The 22,028-nt window shown below is 40.2% G+C and overlaps 1 protein-coding gene across 1 annotated transcript in view; it reads right to left on the bottom strand.

Annotated features, from left to right (window-relative positions):
• Nucleotides 1-6,463: 6,463 nt before the first annotated feature.
• LOC108656805 (uncharacterized) overlaps nt 6,464-22,028 on the bottom strand; it is a 59,952-nt gene continuing 44,387 nt past the window's right edge. The window contains exons 2-6 of the mRNA XM_089264141.1: nt 13,147-13,203; nt 12,842-13,045; nt 11,310-11,503; nt 10,955-11,057; nt 6,464-8,587 (exon numbers count right to left, since the gene is read on the bottom strand). Coding sequence (XP_089120267.1) covers nt 8,427-8,587; nt 10,955-11,057; nt 11,310-11,503; nt 12,842-13,045; nt 13,147-13,203 — 719 coding nt within the window. The 3' untranslated portion in view covers nt 6,464-8,426. The remainder of the gene's footprint in view (nt 8,588-10,954; nt 11,058-11,309; nt 11,504-12,841; nt 13,046-13,146; nt 13,204-22,028) is intronic.

The raw sequence follows: 22,028 nt of genomic DNA, 5'->3' as shown, positions 1-22,028 counted from the left end.
ATGACCACGCCTCTTTTGGGCCGTTTGGCCCGTTACGTTCCCATTGATTGATTTCAAGCATTCGGCTCTCGATACTCTATGCAAATATTATGGTCACCAGCTGACGGCAATGTAAATTGTTAACGGCGCTGTTATTGTGACGCTGTTAACCCAATGTTAACCAAGAATTGAACTTCAAACTCGCTTTCAATTAACAGAAGTCACACACTAAAACAACACCGAGGGGCGGGCTACAAAGCTGCCTGGCAGCGGCGGACAAAATGTTGCCCGAGATCATCTTTACGATGTGTTCAACATTCTTTATGAGCCATTGCGAAACTTTTTATCGAAAGTAGCAAATCTCTACGACAAGTCTCCCCAAGGGAGAGAGCGTACAATTGGTTAGTTAACTTGTTGCTACGCTCAGTGTCCTCTGCCTGGCCTGGCTCCATGCTGGCTTCCTTTAAGAGTCAATTTGTCGCTAGCTTGACCAGAAATTTGACCATTTACTAGCCACTGTGAGTATGCTCAGAGCAAATACTGTTCTCAATTGGCTTAACCTCTATTCAATATTTGCTTACTCTTAAAACTTGATGATTCAGAGAAAAGAAACACCTGCCTAGTCTCAAGTGATCTTCAAGCATAATTTAATCTTACTTTATACATATATACCATCATTTTTGCTTGACAGAGCATCCGCTAGTCTGGCATACCCTACCGGGCACGTTGGATTCGTTTTAAAATGGCTCCAATCAGATGCCGTAAATGCGGCAACTTAGTTTCGGCTGGGAACTATAATAAAGTGACAACCATGAGCATGAAAGTGGCCCTGGACCCTGGGACCCTGGCCATCCCGCCCGCCCCTCGTCTCGCTTTGGTCCCTTTTTCGGGGCATCCCATTGCGTCGTGCTCCACTGTCAAAGCCGCTCATCACTCAGCGCCGCAATGGCAGTCATTAATCAAATGCCACCAAAAACACCCACCCACCGGGCAGCTCCCCTCCGACCCGTCCACTCCTCCGGCCGCCAGCTGCGGTCGCAATGACAATGGAACGCGTCGCTTTTGGGCTTTCATTGCATTTGTCACGCAGCATCCGAAGTTGCCGAGGCATGGGAAATGTCACACTTGTGTTGGCGTCCAGTTGCACAAGGACAAGGACAACTCCCCATCTCTCCATCTCTCTCACCCTCTCTCTCTCTCTCTCTCACAGCCCTTTAACTAGTGTGCGTGTGTGTCTGCCGTCTCCTATGTCTGCTCTGCGCTGCCTTTTTTTTTTCATTCAGTCTGAGCTTAATTATTAGTCTATTCTGATTGTTGTTACGTTGACTGGCTACCTCGCTTCCTCTTTTCCTCTCTCTCTCTTTCTCTCTCTCTCTCTCTTTCTCACTCTCGGGTTGGCGGTGTTAATTAACTTGCTTGGGAGCAATTAAAGGCAAGCTTTTTTCGTTGTGAACAGATTCACAACAATTTAAGCTTAGATTTATACTATTTCTCTATATTCTAGATACGAATGTAAATTTAATATTATTTTATTTATATACTCTCAATTCGAGCACTTTGCTGGGTCATAAAGTCTTCTTGATCATAAATAAAATTAATTAATAAGATTCATTGAGGTTTGAAGCACCTTTGGTCTCAGACAGCTTTATAAGTAAAATATTCCAAGTTTTTCAAAATGAAAATTTGTCAGAATGAAACACAAGACTTGAACTGATTGAACTTTGATTTTATTTTCTAACTCAAACTTTTAAAAATTTGATTTATAAAATCCAGATAAAACTTCAATTTATAAGCAAAGTAGAAAAAAGGATCTTAACTCTTGAAATCTTGGTATTAAGAGAATGTTTTTGGATCTGCCCTCAAGGTAGAGAAGCATGAGATTTAGCCAGACTTGAATACAATTTTAAAATGTCAATATTTGTTTATTAATTTATATTATATATTAGTTCAAAATCACATATGCTACAACTATCTGTTTATTTTTTTTTATTTAATTCGATAATTATCAGCAAAAAATTGTATAAAAATAAGTTTTCATATTATTTACAATTTATACCTAAGAGAGAAGTCATTAAATTAATGTAATATGTATGTATCTATGTATATGCATACTATATACTACATACATATATACATATGGCATATACATATATCTGACAGGACACTCGTTGATTAATCGTGTAATAAATAATTTTGCTTTGGAAGCTGCTATCAGTTCATCAAAATTCGCTTTTCACATTTGTTTGCGCATTGTGTTGAAATCCATGCGCGTTGCTTCCAGGCATGCCACATGCCGCATGCCGCATGCTGCATGCCGCACAGCGTCTGCCATCGTTCATGCATGCAAACACACAGAAAGACGAAGTCGACCAACTGCAATAGCGACAGCAGCAGAGCTAGAAATTCAAGCTAGAGGCCCTGGCGGAAGCGGAAGAGTCGCGAGAGGGGGCGGGGGGGACATGGCCATGTGGCGTCCATGAGGGCAATCAATCAGCTGGCCAAACTATTAGAGCAAAAGCTCGACTGGCAACGCGACTCCTTCAGCTTCGAGCTGAATTGCTTAATGGAATTGTGTATTAATTTCAACTCGACGTGAGTATATATACACACAAATATATTTAAATGGTAACGACCTGTGCTATAATGCTGTAGCTTTCGGAATTGTTGAGCGAATTGCAACAGCAGTTGCAGCGATCGCTCGTGCGGCAGACGAGTTGCTTTTCGCAACATTGAAATTGCTGCATTTTATGTGACTGCCTCATATAAATGTGCTCTCCAGATTATCCCAGGACCACCCCAGGACCATCGTAGACATCCACTCACACACACACACATGTCTTCAAATGCGCTGTTATGGGTTTGTCCTTGTGCTGGGGCAGTGCGACGACAAGCGAAGGTTTCCGGCAATTGCCCCGGAGTACTGCGGCCCCAGTAAGCTGATTTTTGTGCTGCTTGATACCTTGTAATGGTTTTGCTGATGAAACCGATTGATACCCATCAGACTATATATATAGGTATTGGCATATACGGGAACATAAATCATAAGTACAGCTATAAAGAAGCTGGTCAAATGAACTCTCAGCTCATTTAATGGATTCTCTCTCCTCTCCATCCTTTTCGTGTCTCTTCTTTCTCTTAATTTTATTCTCTCTTCTTCCGCTTTCTTTATCTTCCATCTTCTCTGAACTGCTATTTTGTTTCTTTTACCCTTTCTCTCATCATTTTTGTCTTCTTTATCGCATTTTTTTGCATTTTTCTGTTCTCTCGATTTCTTATTTTGTCTATTTTCTTCTTTCCTCTGTACTCTTTCTTATTTATATTTGCTTTTCTCTTTTCTCCCTTTACTATCCCTACCTATCCTGCTTATTCTTATTCCTATTATTATTGCTCAAGTCTTTATCTTTCTTTTCTCTTTTCCCATTTTACTTTGTCTCTCTTCTTTCTTCTATATCTCGGTTCCTTGCCATCTTTCTTGTCTCTCTCCTCACTTCTATTTTTTTTCTTCTGTTCTATTTCTTATTTATTTCTTCTCAGTCGCTTCTTTTCTTTCTTCTTTCGTATCATTTTCTCTCTCTCTTCCTTGTCCCCGTCTCTCGCTTCTCTCTTGTGTTTTCTCTCTCCTATTTTAACTTTATACATGCGTTTTTCCCTCTCCTTATCCATCTCTTCGTTGTCTCTCTCCTTACTCTCCACTCTTGTCTCTTTATTTTCCTTGACTTTATTGCTCCTAACTTTCTTATCGTTAGCTACCTTCGGAGTCATCCACATGGAAGCAAAGCTACCCCATTGTCCTGGAGTTTACTAGGTAGTACAAGCGCTTATTTCATGTTTGCTGTCATGGGAAGTTTGCACTGAGAGAAAGGATAGGGATAGGAAGCTGTGAAATTTCATTTGAATGTGTCTCAGTGGACAAATCAAAGTTAACGAAGCTCCGACATTGGCTCTAGCTGCTGGAAAAACACCAGCAGCTCGAAAAAGCGCGCGCGCACAAAAGAAAATTTAAAAATCCGCAGAGTAGCGAAAGAACAACAATAATGATGAAGAAGAACAGCGCGTAACAAGAATGCCTGTTAAAATATGATAGGTAGCCCGAGCTGTCGGAGCAATGCCTGCCACAGGCCCCTCGAATACCTCTTCATTCCCCTCGCCCAACCAAGCAAAAGCAATTAAGTTTTCGTTCCAGCTGCAGTACATAAATTTTTGGCAACAGAATAAAAAATATCTAGGCTGTGCAGGGGTGGAGAGAGGGAGAGTAAGTGATGGTTGATGAAAGGTGAGTGGGGATGGGCGGAGGGCTGTTTACTGTGTACCATATCTGGAGTCTGGAACCTCGCTTTCAACCAATGCTGACTAGCTGTCAGTTAGCCTGACTGACTGATATCCAAAGCAGATTCGCTTAAGCTCCATGAGTCTCTATTTTATCTATCTATCTTAATGAATCAACAAAGCTTTCGTTCTGTTCCTAAAATCTCGAAATTAAGTTCTCGAATCTAGTTCGTTCAAATCTAGTTCAATTGAGTGAGCTGTGAGTTCACAAGTGAAGTGAAAAATCGGCAATCGAACGAATTTCAGTAGTTTTTGCCATTTCCATTTGCATGGATATCATGCGGGATATATTTGGTAAAGTGATATGCATATTAGTTGGCTTTAAGATGTGACTTAAAGCGCTTAACCGAAAGCAAACAGGGGCAACATCTAGTTGGCCAAGCGGGGCGAAATGTCCCTGACATGGACCAGCAGCAGCTGGGCTGGCTAAGGAAGGAACAGCCTGGAGCTGGAGCATTCCGCTTAAGCAGACAATTTGGCAAGTGCTGGCAACGTGGCAACAAAGTGCCACGCCCAGCGCATATAGGGCGGTGGCTGCCACTATTTAACGCAGCAGCAGCAGCAACAACAACCGCGACAGGCTGCCTTCGCGTGATTTGTGTGCAAGCGCACTTCAAGGACACGCGACGCACAGGCGACTCTCACAGAGGGCAGCAGGAGAGGCAGGAGAGCGAGGAGATAGCTGCCTGCTGAAAGGGTCTATGGCTGCACTTTACTATGTGCCATTGTGGCCATAAATTCAATGCACTTGAACTGCATGCTCCGCGAGGAGCAGTGCGGGAAGAGGCATGAGAAGAAGGTTGCAGCAGCGGGTCGGAGATGTAGCCAAATTGAGACACAGGGTCGACATCAAAGTCAGAATCACAGCTCTCAGACTCTCACAGCAATCGCGTCTTGAGCACATCAGCGCATCAGAGTCAAAGGAATTAGAGTCGGATTGGGAGTCGGAGTCGGAGTCGGAGTCACAGTCACAGAGCATTTGAGGTCATAGTCCGGTTCCGGTTCGATGCCTGAGGCCGAGCCATAAGCCTCGTTTATGACCCCAGGGCGCAATTGCTCTTCGCTTTATGCATCGTTGTCAGCAGTTTATGCGCCGTTTGGTCATTTGCCCAAATTGTTTATGACCCAAAGGAGGCAAGGCAGAGCAGATCCAGCGGCCACATGGCCAAAAAGGCTGAATCACATTTCTGTATTGGCCAGGCACTTGCCAGAGCTACAAGCCATTAAAACCGAACATTCCGTACAATTTACGACAGATCTGCCACCCTATACAATCATTTACTTAATTTCAAATTATATTTAATATTAGCTTCGAATGCTCAACTTTTATCATTGGGAAGCAGTCTAAGTGATTGCCGGATAAGTCGTAAGAGATTCGAATGCCAGCTAATCGAATCTATGACAAATATTGTATTGTACGAAAGCGGTTAAGAAGAAGAATACGGATTACTGCTGTAGATCTTTGCCTCTTCTTCTTGGAAAAGATCTCGTCTGGGCGCTTTCTCTCGACCGGGCCGACACCTTCGTCTACATACAATGAAACACAGAGGGAGAGGGAGATCATGGGAGATAAATTGAAGGGAAAGGAAGAGAGAATAGCGGAGAGAGGAAAGGAGATAGCGAGCGTATGAGAGATAAAGAGAGAGTGTTCTTATAAAATGTTAAATAAAGCTTTTGAAATATGGTTTGTGATTACTTAAATGCCGACTCACCAATTAAATCTAAGAGTGAAATTTATATTCAATCAATATAAATTAAATACATTTATAAACGAATGATTTACCAAAGTTCCTCGTCAAGAAGGTTAATGAAACACATTGGACTTGCATTAAATATAATTGTTTCAATTTAATTCCCGAAATGTATTGTATATAATTGTTCGTTTAATAATTTTCGCTTTATTATAGTATACGAGTATATACATATATTATATATATACATATGTCTGTGTATATATAAATATGTCTGTATAGAAAGTTTTATATATGATGCGCACAAATACATACATATATTACATATACGTACATTTTGCACTATTGTATTTAACTCTTTTTAAAATTTTATCATAGAAACAAACATTTGAGTACCCTTTTACTTTTGAATTTGGAACACTTTGTCGAACGAATCTTTAGTAGGGATATTCCTTAGCTCCTGTGTATTTTTACTTATTGTACAGGCTCTTGTCACAATGAACATGTGATCAATTATTTCTGTGCACTTTACAGCACTGAATTATTGAATAGAAACTTGTTCGCATGTTCAATTTGCTGCCTGTTTGCCAGACCGATTTTTTAGCTTACACTGATTTTTCGGAGCCAAGAAATATATATATGTATATCATTTATATACATATATAACTTATTTTTCAATTTTTTTTTATTAGCTTTAGTTGTAATTGTATTTAAGGTTTAATTAGTTGTTCCGCATAGTTTGCACTAGAATATAGTTGGTTTTTCACATATAAGAATCTTAAAATATGTATTTATATATATATATGTATGAATGTATATATATTTGTGTAACATTAGTTTAATTCAGTTGGATGGGTTGTTTATTTGTTTAAAGCTTTCATTAGTTATCCTCTTGGTTGTAGTTGTTCCTTAGTATTTTATTTATTTTTTTTTCTCATATTTTTGTAGTTCTCCTTCTTGGTCGAAAGTTAGCACACAGGCAGATTACAAATTACAGTTATAGATAGACATACAGATTGGTAACATAGATAGTTGGTTAGCTAGATAGATCGATAGATAGAAGAATAACACATCTATAAAATGGACATCGAGAAGATTATTCACAGTATATAGAATATGTATATATATATTATAGTTGGCCAACTATATAATATTTGGTATGCAAATAAACGTAAATATTTTTAGCGGCTATAAAGAGGCATAGACAAATTGACATATTGGCAATACAGATCCGACCAAATCCTAAATCAACTATCCTGTGCCGTATGCATAGAATTGCATGAATAGTATTTTCTTCGTTCTCTTTTACTTTTCATTTTTCCTTTTTTTTTCGTTTCAGTTCATTTCTCCTTCTAATTAAATTTGGTTACAGCTGAAGTCTCTTTCTCGATTGCTTAACTCGATAGAGTATCGTGCTCGCAAGTTTTACTCTTTCCATTTCCAAGTGTTCCCTCAATTTAGAAGCTCAATTTTCAGCTTACAAAATATATTATTGACTTAATGAAAAAAAAAAAAAAACAATTAATTTACCTGAACGAGCATTAAGATCCTAATTCACGTTAGTTATTAAATCGAGCTTATATATATATAGATATTGATAAAGATATAGATATAGATATAGATATAGATATAGGTATAGGTATCTAGGTATAGTTATACATACTTGTAGTTAGGAGATATAGCAACATATGTAATCGTATGTGGGGGATATCTTTTGAGCTTTTGCAACAAAACTGTTTTACTAGAAACGATCTATTTTAATTGATTATGCTAATTAAACAATTTTATGTATATATAGGATAACGAAATATTTTCTTTTTGGCTCTGGGTGTGAGAGTTATGGTGTGTTTGGGAGACTTGCGCGTAAGGTAGTGTAATCGCTTTGATAAACTATGCATGGGATGCAGAGTGGCAGACAAATGCTGAACAGCACGACAAAATGTTAACGAAAGAGGTTTCATAGCAGCGAGCTTTGTCGCGGATGAAATTGAAGCCAGGCTCCCTCAGCAAATAAATAGAGAGAGGCAAATGTTAACGCAAGCGGTTTCATAGCAGCGAGCTTTGAAGTGGATCAAATTGAAGCCATGCATCTTCAGCAAATAAAGAAACAGAGAGAAAGAGAAAGAGGGAAAGAGAGAGTGATAGATAGAAATTGCGTGGCTTTGAGTTTTTACATTTATACATTGTAAATTGTAGTAGTTGTTGGACAGTTTTGTATTTTTGTAGAATTGCATTTAGTACTTTTTATTATCAACTTCAGCTGTCTATTGACATCAAACTTGACTTACTCGCTGACTTACTTATGCCTTAGCTGTGCTCTCTCACACCTGCACACAGTCACACGTACACACTCACACACAGTAACACACACATACACACACGCACACTTAAGCCTTAACATACACTCTCTCTCTCTCTCTCTCCTTTTATCTACACCTGCTCGGCACTCTCATCCAGCACCATCGAGTGCAGATCCATGGCGGAGCGCGTCTTCCTTGGGGGTCTCGGCATCAAATAGTGACTCGTGCTGGCACCCACGAAAACCGAATTCTGGCGTGGCCGAGAGACGTGCGAGACGTGCGAGGCATAGCCTGAAACAAAAATAAATAAGTATTATTATGTGCTATATGATAGCGGGCATAGAAGCATGATAATGATAATGCTAATGATTGCTAACTGCACAAAACTATACTAATAAAATTATGAAAATCGTAATAATAATGATTATGATAATGGATTTTCTCATCCCAATGCATGAAAATTGATATGATGAAAGTGTTAATGAAACATAGTATAACAATATATAATATAATATAGTTATAATATTAAAGAAACAGATGGTCGTTATAAGAAGAATAATAGTACTCATAGATAGAGTTTTGATAGTGCCTCGTTTAATATCTAATGCAACTATTGTTATTGACAGGCTAATGAATTAGTCATAATCCAAACTTTATAGATTCATTTAATATCATCAGTGGCTGCACACAATCGACTGATCATTTACTCACACACATACACACACACGCACACTCAGACGCTCGAAAAGCTTTCCTTTCCCATTTCACCCATTACGCATTCCACTTTTAGCAATTTTTCCATTTGCGAATCCATGAGTTGCGCGTCAGCATGTGTGTGTGCTTGTGCGTGTGTGTATGTACGTTTCCACTAGATTTAATTGCATTGCTATTGTCGTAGTCGGTCTCAGAGCCCGAGCCAGAGCTGGACCTGGAGTCAGAGGATTCTGGAGCGCCAGCAAATGGCATTAAAATTGTATTGTTATTTGCTTCGCTGGCGCCTTTGGTTTCCCCCTTTTTGGCAGGCCTCACAGCATGCCACGCCCCTTCGTGTGCGGCCCCTCCCTTAGTGTTGTGCAGCTTAATTGTCTGGCAACTCATTAAAAGTCCAACTAGAATGCAGTACTTAAAGCAGGCAACGCCTCAACTAGCGCGCATTAAACATATTTATAAGCTTTATTTCGCTGCTCTGTCGCTCTCGCTCTCCCTCTCTCTCTCTCTTTCGCTCCTTCTCTTTGTGTACTCTCGTGCGCAGTGTTTACTACTCTTTCCAGTGAGTTGCATCTTGGCAAAATTAAGTCCTCTCTGACAGCGGCGCTAATGCGTAAAGCGCAAACATGTGCGTCCGGCATAAAAGACAAATGCATTAAGCTGGAGCAACTACTTAAGAGCTGTGTGATGGGGAGTGCACGACTAGGAGATACTCTGGAACTTGAACTACTTGAGCTCTGTTAAATGCTTAATATAAATGTACGCATATAAAATAAGGGATAAACTCTATTAGACATCTATCATCTATATTTTGCGTATAAATAATTTCAGTTCTAGTTTTTCATTGAGCTCTCTATAAGGCCTGAATAGACCAACAAGTTCATTCTATTTTAGCCCAACTAATCCTTTCAGCTGTTGCATATGGGCCTGAATTAATGATGAGTGACCCACATCATGTTATATTCACAAAGGGAGTCCACATATGTATGTACATAGATCATGCATGCATGTATGTAATTAGTCAAGCGTGGCTGAATAAATGTTGATATAAAAGTTTGCGGCTTCATCAACTTTTATAGCCCTTGAAAGTTGCCGGACATTCTACAACACTGCATACCATTAAAGGAAGTGCAGAGTTAAGCAACTCAAATTTTAGTTGTATTTTATGATGATTGAGCCAAGGCACTAATTTGCGAATAGTTCTTTTATGGTTACCAAATTTAAAACACTTGAGGCACCACGTTGATTAAAGTGATTATTAAATCAAGTCTCTGTAAGTTCAATAAGCTAGACAAGTCCTTTTTCTTCGGGTTCTTAAGGCAAAATGTTTGCAAACTTACAGCTAGTTCGATGCGATTAACATGGATGTTCATGTAAAATTTATTTGCATCGGAAAGTTTGCAACGCCGCGCACAAAAGTAGGCAACACAACATGCATTACGAGTTGACAACACACACACACACACGCAAAAGGGTCTATCGACTGTGTGTGTGTGTGTGAAGACGTTCGTATTTAATTGCATTTTGCATTTGCATTTTACGCGAATTTTTCACACGAAAACGAACAAACACAAATAAGTAATGAAGTAATGCACGACTAGTAGATGCTCTGTAAAGAATTTTTATTAGGAATATTCTTCAGTCAGGCAGTAATAATCGATGCTATGAAGGAACTATGGGGGACTAGCACAACTACAGTTTTGAGCTAAACAACAAATAATGCATATCGATATTTATCGATTAATCATGATTTCTCTATTTTCACGATCACACTTGATAGCAATTCCTGCAATGGCTGATGACATCCACTGTCATAGCATTGTTGAATATGAATGGGGTGGCAACGAAAAACGTGCAGCATGCAACATGAGGCACGAGTGTGAAGCGTAAAGGCCGGCGTAGCCGCTTGGTGCGGGCACGTGGCAAGGACATCGAGGACAATGCGCTTACCCTTCGCATATATGTTGGGATTATAGGCCGCAAATTGACACGTTGGCATATTCAAATTATGATTGTGCACCATGCCCATCGACATGCGGGACACCGACGAGCGCTGCAATGACAAAAACCAAAGAGAATATCAATGAGAGCTGTGTGGATGGATATGGATGGATGCATATATAGGATGCATATACATTCAATTGAATCGAATTAACATGGTAATTGAAAACTTTATGGCTGATGTCACAAGCTCTTCATTTAATTTTCATTTGAATAACAGATACATTTAGATTTTTTTGCACATTTCTAATAGATAAGAGATGACAATCTCTAGTGTATTTCGATATATGTATATATATATTACCTGATGCGTCTGCACGGCATCGATGTCGACCAGCGGACAGGAGCTGCGATGCTGTTGCTGGAACTTTGGCTGGTACGGCTCCAGCATGCGTATCTTACCCCAGCGATTGAAGAAGAGCATGATGGCGCCCACCCAGAGGATGAGTACGAGTCCCACAATCAGCACCTCCTCGGTGCGCACAATGATCTTGGGGCCTACAATCGAGATGGAAGTGAACTTATTTCAATTGTTCTCTATGAAATGTACGGTAAAATATGTTGTTTATTTGTTGTTGTTGTTGTTGTTTTATTACTATTTTTATTTTAAATTTCTGTTTGCTGCACGTACGACGCATAAATAACTCAAGAGGCCGCAAGAGTGGAATTCAATTATCGCGCGTTTGCTGCCACATTCTGCTGCTATCTCAGCACCTGCCACCTGCCACCTCACAGCTCACAACTCATGGCTCATGGCACTTGGCTCTTGGCTGTTCGCTGTCGTAGGGGGCAATTGGATTACAGTTAAGACCATAAACATTCAATTACTCGTATTCTGCGCAAGGATTTCTTTTAAAGCCGAACATGCGTCGCTTTTATGTTGTTTTACGATTTAAGCCTGATTCTTATCGTGTTTTCTTCCCGTGTGTGGAGGGATCCAGCAACACCAGTTTAGCGGTGGCAGGACGGTTATTTGCTTAGCCTGACAACATTCGCTGTTGGCAGCCCTAAAACCCTACATTAAATATTTACAATCCGATCTGGCCACATCAGAGATAGTGTCCATCTAATCTATATAAATATTCACCTCTCTGGCAGCATTATAATGGTGATGACATATAACAGCATTATACAATTTAGCTATCTGGCAGCACTGTATTATAAAACGTTAATTATCTGGCAGCACCGTATTAATCTCTTTTATCCTGCTGAACAAATTGTTTATATCTAATAGAGTTTTTAAAGTACTACGATCTGGCAACGCCAGCTTATACCTAAAACTTACAGATGCTCATACACCATACTTTTATGAATACTTTTCTCCTATTTCTGTTCTTGATGATCCGGCAACGCTAATTATACAAAACTTCGGGAATAAATTCTTGCCTAGGGAAAAACTCGATCCACTCACTTGAAGCAGATTTGTAATGAAGCTCAACTAAAACAATATTGACCATCTGGCAGTGCGATGCGTCGATCTGGCAACAACATATGCTGCGAAGTGCTTGTAAACTTCGCTGGATCAAAATTAATCTGTGAGCCCTTCACTCCCATGGCTGTCTTTTTTCTATTTCTTTGTCTCTTTCTCTAACTAGATAAGTTTGCTCCAAGTGAACTTAAAAATTAAATTTTATATTTAAAATAAAACTACCATCAAGACTAGTTAATTGATGAATGGGATGAAATCAGATAAACCGATTATATATGTATAATCCCAATCATAATGCCCATGGTACACTGAGCAAGCGTTGCGTATATCTCTTTGAGCTGGATTATGGGGGATCACATAAATTAATTGATTATGAATACGAGTTCGAACCGTTCAACTCAACTAACCCGTTTCGAGAGCTGTGCCGTTGCTGGTGGCTGTGGCCGCTGTGCCCGTGGGGTCTGTCTCCTGGCTGTTGGCCAGCTCGGCGTTGTAGTCCACGGATGTGTTGCTGCTGCTGTTGCTGCCACGTGCGGCATTTGGGGACATGGCAGCCGTCTCTTCGACCTCTACCAGAAAGTTGGTTCCGCCCTGCCAGCCGGAGCCCCATTCTGCGAAAACAGTTTTCTGAATTGAGTACATCGTTGTGGCATGTGGCATGCGGCATGCGGCATGCGGCATACGGCATGCAGCATGTGCGCCAGTTACTCACCTTCAGAGATGCCAGTCGAAGTGCTGACCTCCTCAGCGTGCACCGCCAGCTTCACAACTGGCAAATAGAGAGAGCGAGTGAGAGAGAGAGAGAGAGGGAGAAAGATGGAAAGAGGCGGTTACAAATGTTGCAAATACAAACGACAAACTTTCGAGTGCGGCACTCGAATGTGGCAAGTGGCAAATATTGACTTTGGTCATTCGCTTGCCTTGGCCAACAGCCAACAGCCAAATCAAAATCAAAATCAAAATCAACAAACTTTGCCCAAAACTCGGCCATCGACTCGTCATCAAAGAAACATTTTGGTTTCGAGATATTGTCTTCATACAAACATAAGTGCAAAGTACACACATCAGAGTTATGAATCCCGATGATAGATAAAGTCTGCTGAGTGTGTGCCAATTCCTTAGAGCAGACCCATCAAGTTACTAGCATACATAGATACTATTTATTTGACCTTTAGCTTAAATCATTTTCCACTTTATGTTTGCAACTTCTTGAGAACTCTTGCTAAGCTTAAAACTAGATCAATATGAGGTCCCATGTTGAATTATCAACAAATCTAAACATAAATCCGAATATCTCTAGATACATATATCGCTATATTAGCTCCTTTAGAAAGGGTTTTAGTGTAACATTTAAGAGAGTTTAAAGTTCTTTAGTTGAGCATGCTCAGTTCTGTAGTACCCTAACCATAGTTTGGGGCTGGATGATATATTATGTTTTCATATACAAATTGCAAATAATGATGACTACATATAGAAATAATATATACATATATTCTCTGGAATCTACCACACCTTCGTCTTTTCTCTTGCATAAATTTGAACAACAATCATAGTATATATAGTCCATATGTGAATCCATTTCCAACGATTCAAATCTTTGGTGCTCATTTCACTATAAATACAGCGTATCTAACAGTCGATGCACGCACCTGCATCATCAAATTTCCATTTGGTTCATTAGGTTCGCGTTTAGCTACAATTAGTTAGTCAACTAACGAACTCATTTCAATCTCAATTATCCGTTCAATCGATAGGCCGACGCACTTAACTTGAACTAGTTGTAAGTGCTGCCAGAACGTTGCACTTCACCAAAGTGGCAGCTAATTCAATTTCAATTAGTATCAAGCGCAATTTAATTGCCAGCCGTGGAAAACTTTGCCACTCGCTGCGTAAATTTCTCTCAAAATTACCTAGACAAGGGCTAGAGCTAGCGAAAGGGTTGGAGCGTCAGGTGTAGTACGTCAGCAGAAAATAACAAATGGTAGCGTGATTCCCCGGAGTGTTGCATGGCTTGACGCGGCCAATTCACATGTGCAACTTCATGTTGCATGCAACGGTTCGCTCTGGCACTACCCGGATATCCCACTAGAGGGACACACAGCCTCAGCCGCGGCCTGCGAAGGTTTTTGCTGCCGCAGAGTTCGTAAAGTGCTTGAGTCAGAGAACAGACATGACACATATACATCGCCACACCCCTACCCTCTCTCTCTCTCAAACACACACACACACACAGACGCACATTTAGCGTAATGATTGCTGGTGCTATGAACGCAATTTACGAATATGGGAAACTTAAGACGTAACTTTTGGCACTTGTTTAGTGCATTAAAAGTTACAGCTGTACCAGAACTAGCAAAGTGTGTGGCCCTGTGGAAGGGGAGCTCATTTTCGTATGGCTGCTTAAGGGGTAGAGGACATCGCTTAGCTCCCATTGTGATAATGACGATGCGGATGATGATGAAGATGATTTATGGCCCAACCACAAGAGCCGAAATGCCATCAATTTAACGTCTTCAGATAAAGTCATGCAATTGAAGTTGGCATAGCTGAATATGCACGACTGGGCAATACCCTGCAGCTGCTTAGGGAATAGTGTATATGTACAATGTAAGTACACTTGTGTGAATGTATTTCTATCATGCGTGTATGTAATTACGTGTAACTAGTTATTAGATTATGTATTACGTATCTAGTTATTGCTCACAGAAATCACATATAAAATTTAGTGGATATATTATATGGATATAGTGTCTATATCATATGTATAATGCTGTCTATAGTGGAACATACACATTTTACTCTCCTCAAATGTCAGATATCTGGTGTAGTTATCTGAATCTCCATTATATACTCATTTAACGTATCTTGATGTATCTCTCACCTCTTTTGATATATCAGATATTCGGTTATAGCTATCATAAATTTCTCATTTCGATACATCTAAAATAAACTAGGTCTATTACCAGCCATGCTCTATAAGTACTTTCATATACATATGTACAATGAGTCGACCACTTTTATATGATATTGTGATATGTAAGTTGATACGCTTTATGGCCCTGGCTAATGTCTCTTAAGTACATTCTCACAATTTAGTGGCGATTGGGTCTAATGCATTTGCTGATAATCTTCACCCTGACCTTGATAGATAGACCAGACAGTCATTAGCAAATAGTTAAGCTCCCGCTAACCCCTCGCTCTCTCTCTCTCTTTCTCTCTCTTGAGGCATTTAATTTATTTATTTACTTGCTGCTCATTTAGTTAATTTGGTTAATTTGCTTAATCTACGCCCGAAAATGAGCTAATTAACATGCACAATTCCCGCTAGACATCCGCGGGGCGCAAGATCTGGGTGAGACAGAGATACTGACAGAGGCAGTGAATGTCGAAATGCGAGAGAGTGAAACAGAAAGAGAGATAAGCAGACGACATTTGTTTGTTTATATTCCAAGAACTTTGCTGCATTAGAAATTCCCTGTAATTTATGAATGAAACTGTGAATAAAAATGCAAAGCATTAGCAAAAATAATAGAAAAAAAAAACATAAAGAAGAAGAAACTACATAGACTTATACAAATGTGTGTGTGTGTGTGAAGAAAATGACAACAGAAGCAGAAACAGAAGCCAGCGTGTGCAATAAAAGTGAAAAGATATGCAGAAAGGGTAAACCGGAAAGGAAGTGCAGGTAATCAGCTAATTTATGAGTGTGTATGTGTGTGTGTGTGTGTGTACGTGTGTTGGTGTGTGTATGTCACCAGGGGTAAGCCTGGCAATTAAATGCTCGTTAAGTCAAAACCAGGAGCAGCATGTGAGCTACTTTCAAAATTACTTAACGCAATTGCAGTACAGCCAGAAGACAATGACAAATAGCAAACAGGCCAAGCGATACGCTACTAGATATACCCATAGATACCCTTTAAGCAGCTATAGCTCTGAATTAATGAGGTACACTAATGTGAGTGTATAAATGTATATGTGATTTATGTTGATTACCAACTGCTACAGAAAGTACGTTAAAGTACATCAATCCAACTTGTAAATACCTGCGCTCTATATACATATACGTATATATGTATGTATCTATATTTTTTCTTTAACACTCACTGCACTCACAACTTTATACTTAAGCTAGAGATTAAATATTCTTGCATTAGTCATTGAAGCGCATATAGAAAAGTTAGCTAGCTCAACTAGTGGATACCCTTTAAATAGATTTTTGTTTCAGAGATATATAATATATACATATATATAAGCTATGTCTTTTCATATAAAGTTCATACTGTTTTTGATATACATAGTAATAATGTGAGACAGCCCATAAATACCCTATTATCATTTGTTATATACTCCATTTATTAATCAACCCAACTTATATGATGTTGATTTGCTTAAAATCTGAGAATATCTGATAGATGTTCTAAAAGAAGTTCATTCCAATTTTTAATGGCTTTTAAAAAGTCTGCAAAAATATAGTTAAGAACCTTATATAGATTGCAAGTCAATGCTCTCAGCTATAATACGCCTAAGTTCAAGCGACCATCTGGTCTACAGGGTATTTAAAAAAAAAATCGCAATTAAATTACAAAGTAAAATAAAAATGGTATTACGATTCCAGCTTGTGAAAAGCTGTCAATTTGCACAGCTGTTCAGGCATTCAACTGTAATCGTCTCATATGCTCCCGCCTGACGTGTATACCCTGCCCACACCTCAATTCAATCGCCGGGCATCGAGTACCAAAAGTATCGACTGAGATTGCCGCTTCAATTATGAGTAAATGTACTCAGGAGGACAGACAAAGCGAGAATCCATAGCCGATTAATAATTCATAAAGTATTAACAACAAGAGAGGCACACACACACATATATACACACACATGCACACACACACATGTGGGTAGCTTAATATAAAAGTAAGAAGTAATATTGATTTTCTATGCATTGCAATACACACAGACACACACACACACACTCAGACAAGCACTCAACTGTTTTGTAAATCAAGCAAACAAATAATACACACACGCAAACACACCTACACACGAGCACACGCACACACACACACTCAGTACGCACAACTCATGTGCTGTTAATTCAACATGACACATGCAAAATGCCACATAAGAAAGAGAAAGAGAGAGAGAGAGTGAGAGTGAGAGAGAGAAAACAAGAACAAATTACAGCAAAATAAAAACAAAAAGTGAAGAAGTAAGAGACTTGCCAACGGGTGTAAACGACTGCACTGATTACTATAGTAAGTTAAGTTAGTTAGAGCTAAGAAAAAACTGGGTGAGACAAGCAAAGATAGACTGTGATAGAGGGAGAGAGAGATAGAAAAAGTGAGAGGAAAATAAGTGAGAGACGGAGGGAAAGAGAGATCAGAAGAGAGGAAGAATGTAATAAATGAGTGAAGAGATTGAACAAAATTATTGCGAGGGAAATGGAACGCTGATAGAGAGTGAAGGAAGTGAAAGGAGAGGGAAGAGGTAGAGAAAGAGAGAGAGAAAGAGAGTGAGACGGGGGAGGGGGCGCGAGAAGGGATCAATAGCTAACATCCATTCTTCTTCTCCTTCCTGTCTTACTCCTTCGCCAGTCTTAGCTCTCTCTCTGCCTCTCTCTCTGGCACTGGCCTCGAAATGTTACATTCCGAATGCCACAGTCGTCATACCCATCCTAGTCAGTAAACTTCTCTTCCATCCATTCGATTGCAGTTGATTTATCTTGATAAACTCACGAATTGCTAAGCACTATTTCATGCCCCACTACGACCTCCCCCTCGCCTTCCTCCTGCAACTATTCAGCTCTCGTTGAGCTTCAGAAAAAAGTGTTGCCTACTTTTGGGCGAACGATTTAATGGAGCTGCTTTTGGGCAGCGACAGCTGCGATGGCCACGTCCTGAGAGCCACATAAAACGCAGAGTGCTCTGGCTAAGTGGTCAGCAATGGAGGATGGGGGCGAGGCGGGGCTTAATTAAAGCTGCTGCTGCTGCTGCTCCTGCTGCTGCTGTTGTTGTTGTTGTTGTAGTTGTTGTAGTTGTTGATAATTGAATTGTATTGTAAGCACAACTGTACGTCGAGATGAACTGTGACTCTGGCTGCGGTATATCACCTGGCCAGCACTGTTGTGGGCAATTCCCGTAGGCTGTCCACATGCCAAACTCGCACACACACACACACACAGAGAGAGACACACTTGTCTCAAGCTGCGTTTGGCATAGCAGCAAGTGCTTAGAGCCAAGCAGAGCAGCAAGGACACAATTAACGTTTAAATAGATGCCGCCTCGCATCGGCATATGCTAACGAGCAGCTTATGTGGCACATGTGGACGCGATTTGCATTGGCAATTCCACGCGGCCAAGCGGAAATACCAAAACGGAAATACCGCCAATCGAGCAACAGAGCAACCGAGCAACAGAGCGCCCCGGCAGACTCGATTGGCGGCCAACTTGACAGCGAGTCCGCGGAATGGCCCGCCGGATCAACAAGTGAAGGGACACGCCAGGATAGCCTGTTCAGCGTGGTCCGGGCGACGCCTACCTGGCCTAAGCGTTCACATTTATGGCCCAAATTGCCGCAAATATGTGGCCCGAGGGCCAGCGGCCAAGGGCTGGCCCGCAAATGCATTTCATAAACAACAAGCGAGCAACGCGCACGGCCAAGCAGGCAACAACAACGCATACGCACACTTTTATAGCCATCCAGTAATATTCCTCCTCTGTCTGGCATCTTTTTGCAGGAAGTGAGCTAAAAAGAAGACAATCACAATCACAATTACAAAACCGAGTCCAGATGTGCCTATTTTTTGGTTTGCTTCGTAGTCCCCTTCTACATAATCTGCTCAATGATGCATTCGTCCTTGCCCCTCGATCGAAAACGCATTCACTTGCAAGGCACAGCGAGGCAAGTGGGCAGTAACCGACTGTCCAATACACGCTCACAAGTGAGCGAGCAAAGATTTAATGGAACCTACACAGAGCTCAACAATTTGAGGCTGACATTGACTCCATTTACTTAAATATTCAATTTGACTCCATCTAATAGAGCTATTATTTCTCTGTTATTTCAATATCAAGTACCACTCAGACCAAAAAACCAATATGCCCTTTCTCATTTGCTGATCGAGCATGTAAAGCCCGTTGCATATTGAGCATCTAGAACAGTTTTTTTTTTGTGGAATTCCATTCGAAATACTCGACAATTTCAACATTTTGGGCACGTTCCAATGTGAACCAAGTGGCCTTCTCTACTATTTGCTGCGATTTGCCGTAGTTCAAGTGCTTCGCTTCTACCGCGCACAATTCGGACGTAGCGGGTGTGAACGATGTGCAGCTAGTTAAGGTATATTTGAAAATGAAGTAGATTTTAAATTACGTTTTTAAGAAATTAGAAGTCTATTAGTAGATTACAATATGGTATGAAAAGCTGTCACCTTTATAGGGTATTTCGGCAGTTTAATAATATACAGGGTAGCGAATCAGTTCAGTATTCTATGCACTAAGCGTTTTACAGTTAAGCTTGAGTATAATAGTGAGTTAGCATAATATTGAAGGAATTTCGTTTAGCGTGGGATCTTCGAGGGTATTCTATAGTGCAACATTGCCTTATGAATGTGCTATAAATTTTTCTACTTGAGCATTAAATGCTTATGACCATTGCCTTGAAAGTCAAGTAAGAAATCAAATTGATGACTTATTAATACCCCTGCAGGGTCTCATTAGCGGCCGGAGCAACTATTGAGTGCTTAGCTAAGCTGTACGGTGCCAAGCTATGCTAATCAGGTTGAAAATATTGCCCCGGCAGGTAGCAATGCCATTTGATGTTGATTTAGACTTTCAGAGTTCAGCTCAGAGTTTTAGCAATTGCTGTTCCTTTACAGGGTATCACGAAAGTGCATTGCCTTGACAGCTCGCTATGTTTCAGTGCAAGTCAATGGCATTTCAATTGGTTCGGCCGCATGCTGGTCCATTCATCCAAGCCAGGCCCGGCTGATGCCCCCCAGTGGACGCATCGAGTGTCTCGGTCTTCGCTTTGCCCTGGACGCCAACTGCGACTGCAGTTGGTCCGAAATTGATGGCGTTACTAATTGACAGTGATTGGCGAGTGGAACAGTTGTTCGGCCAGTCATTGCAATTGTAAATTGATTGTGCTGAGAGCCAACTATTGCTGACAGCGTGTAAATATCATAGACATCCGATGCCGGACGGAGATACCCTGTGTGAATTTGGTATTCGCAGGGGGGATATAGTATATATGTATCTATATGTACCCTTGAATCCTTCAGTGCAATAAGTTCAATTTCTCAATTCGATTATCTATCGTTCCTTTTGGCTTCAATTTAAATTGAGCTTAAGAATTATATTCATGGATTGGCATTTAGCCTCAATGGCTGGGCTGGCAGCTGTTTCCGCTTCCGTCGCTTTGCTCGCAGCCAAAGTCACGTTCACGTTGCCAGCGCACAAAGCAAACAGAGTGCGGGAAAATTGGCAAATCGGAAAATGTGCAACGGCAGCCCCAAACTATGAAAATGCGCTCGGGAGCTGTTTGGTCAACGTGCATGGAGCTGGCCCGTTGGTCGAGCTCCTGCATCCGGTATTTCTCTAACGCACTCCCAGATAAGCAGCAGAAGTAATAAAAAAACAGAAAAGGAACAAAAACGGAAAGGACAAAGAAAGAAAAAACCCGAAGCTGAATTCCATTTGGGATTTGGAAAATTGTCAACCGCAGAAAAGACTTTGTCGTTGGCTGGCTCATGCAGTCATGAAAAATGTTCCCGGGCAGCGGGGGAAATACCAGTTGGCCCGGCCGGAGTTACGACGAACTGCGTGCCTCTTGCGATTGCGTGTGAAAATGCAACAATCCACGTTTCCTGCCGATAGTCAAATGAGCGCGGCAAAAGGCCAACGAGTCGCCTCGAGTCGCAACCTTCTGACACCAACCAAACAAATGGGCTGCACCCAAAGCATCAGCGAATGTGGGAAAACAAACGCCTCAACCCTTCCACAACGGGGCTGACTCTATTCGTTATCGCGTTCCAGCCACAGCCAAGTGTTTACCCAGGGCCCAGCTTTGAGAAAGTGTGAAAACTCTGTTAAGGATTTACCAAATTTACACTCCTGCTAGCTTTCCATAATATATATACATTTCTGGAATATTTGGCCAAAAGGTCAATTTATTGCCTAACCATTGGAATTTTAGAGGAACTGAAAGCTGAAACTATTGTGACCTTGACTTTGACTATCTATATCTATATCTATATCTATATCTATATCTATATCTATATCTATATCTATATCTATATCTATATCTATATCTATATCTATATCTATATCTATATCTATATCTATATCTATATCTATATCTATATCTATATCTATATCTATATCTATATCTATATCTATATCTATATCGATATCTATATCTATATCTATATCTATATCTATATCTATATCTATATCTATATCTATATCTATATCTATATCTATATCTATATCTATATCTATATCTATATCTATATCTATATCTATATCTATATCTATATCTATATCTATATCTATATCTATATCTATATCTATATCTATATCTATATCTATATCTATA

The sequence above is a fragment of the Drosophila navojoa genome, chromosome X, assembly GCF_054131105.1.
Source record: "Drosophila navojoa isolate 15081-1374.11 chromosome X, UAZ_NAV_1.0, whole genome shotgun sequence".
Lineage (NCBI taxonomy): Eukaryota > Metazoa > Arthropoda > Insecta > Diptera > Drosophilidae > Drosophila > Drosophila navojoa.
This window is presented reverse-complemented; position numbering and strand designations above follow the sequence as displayed.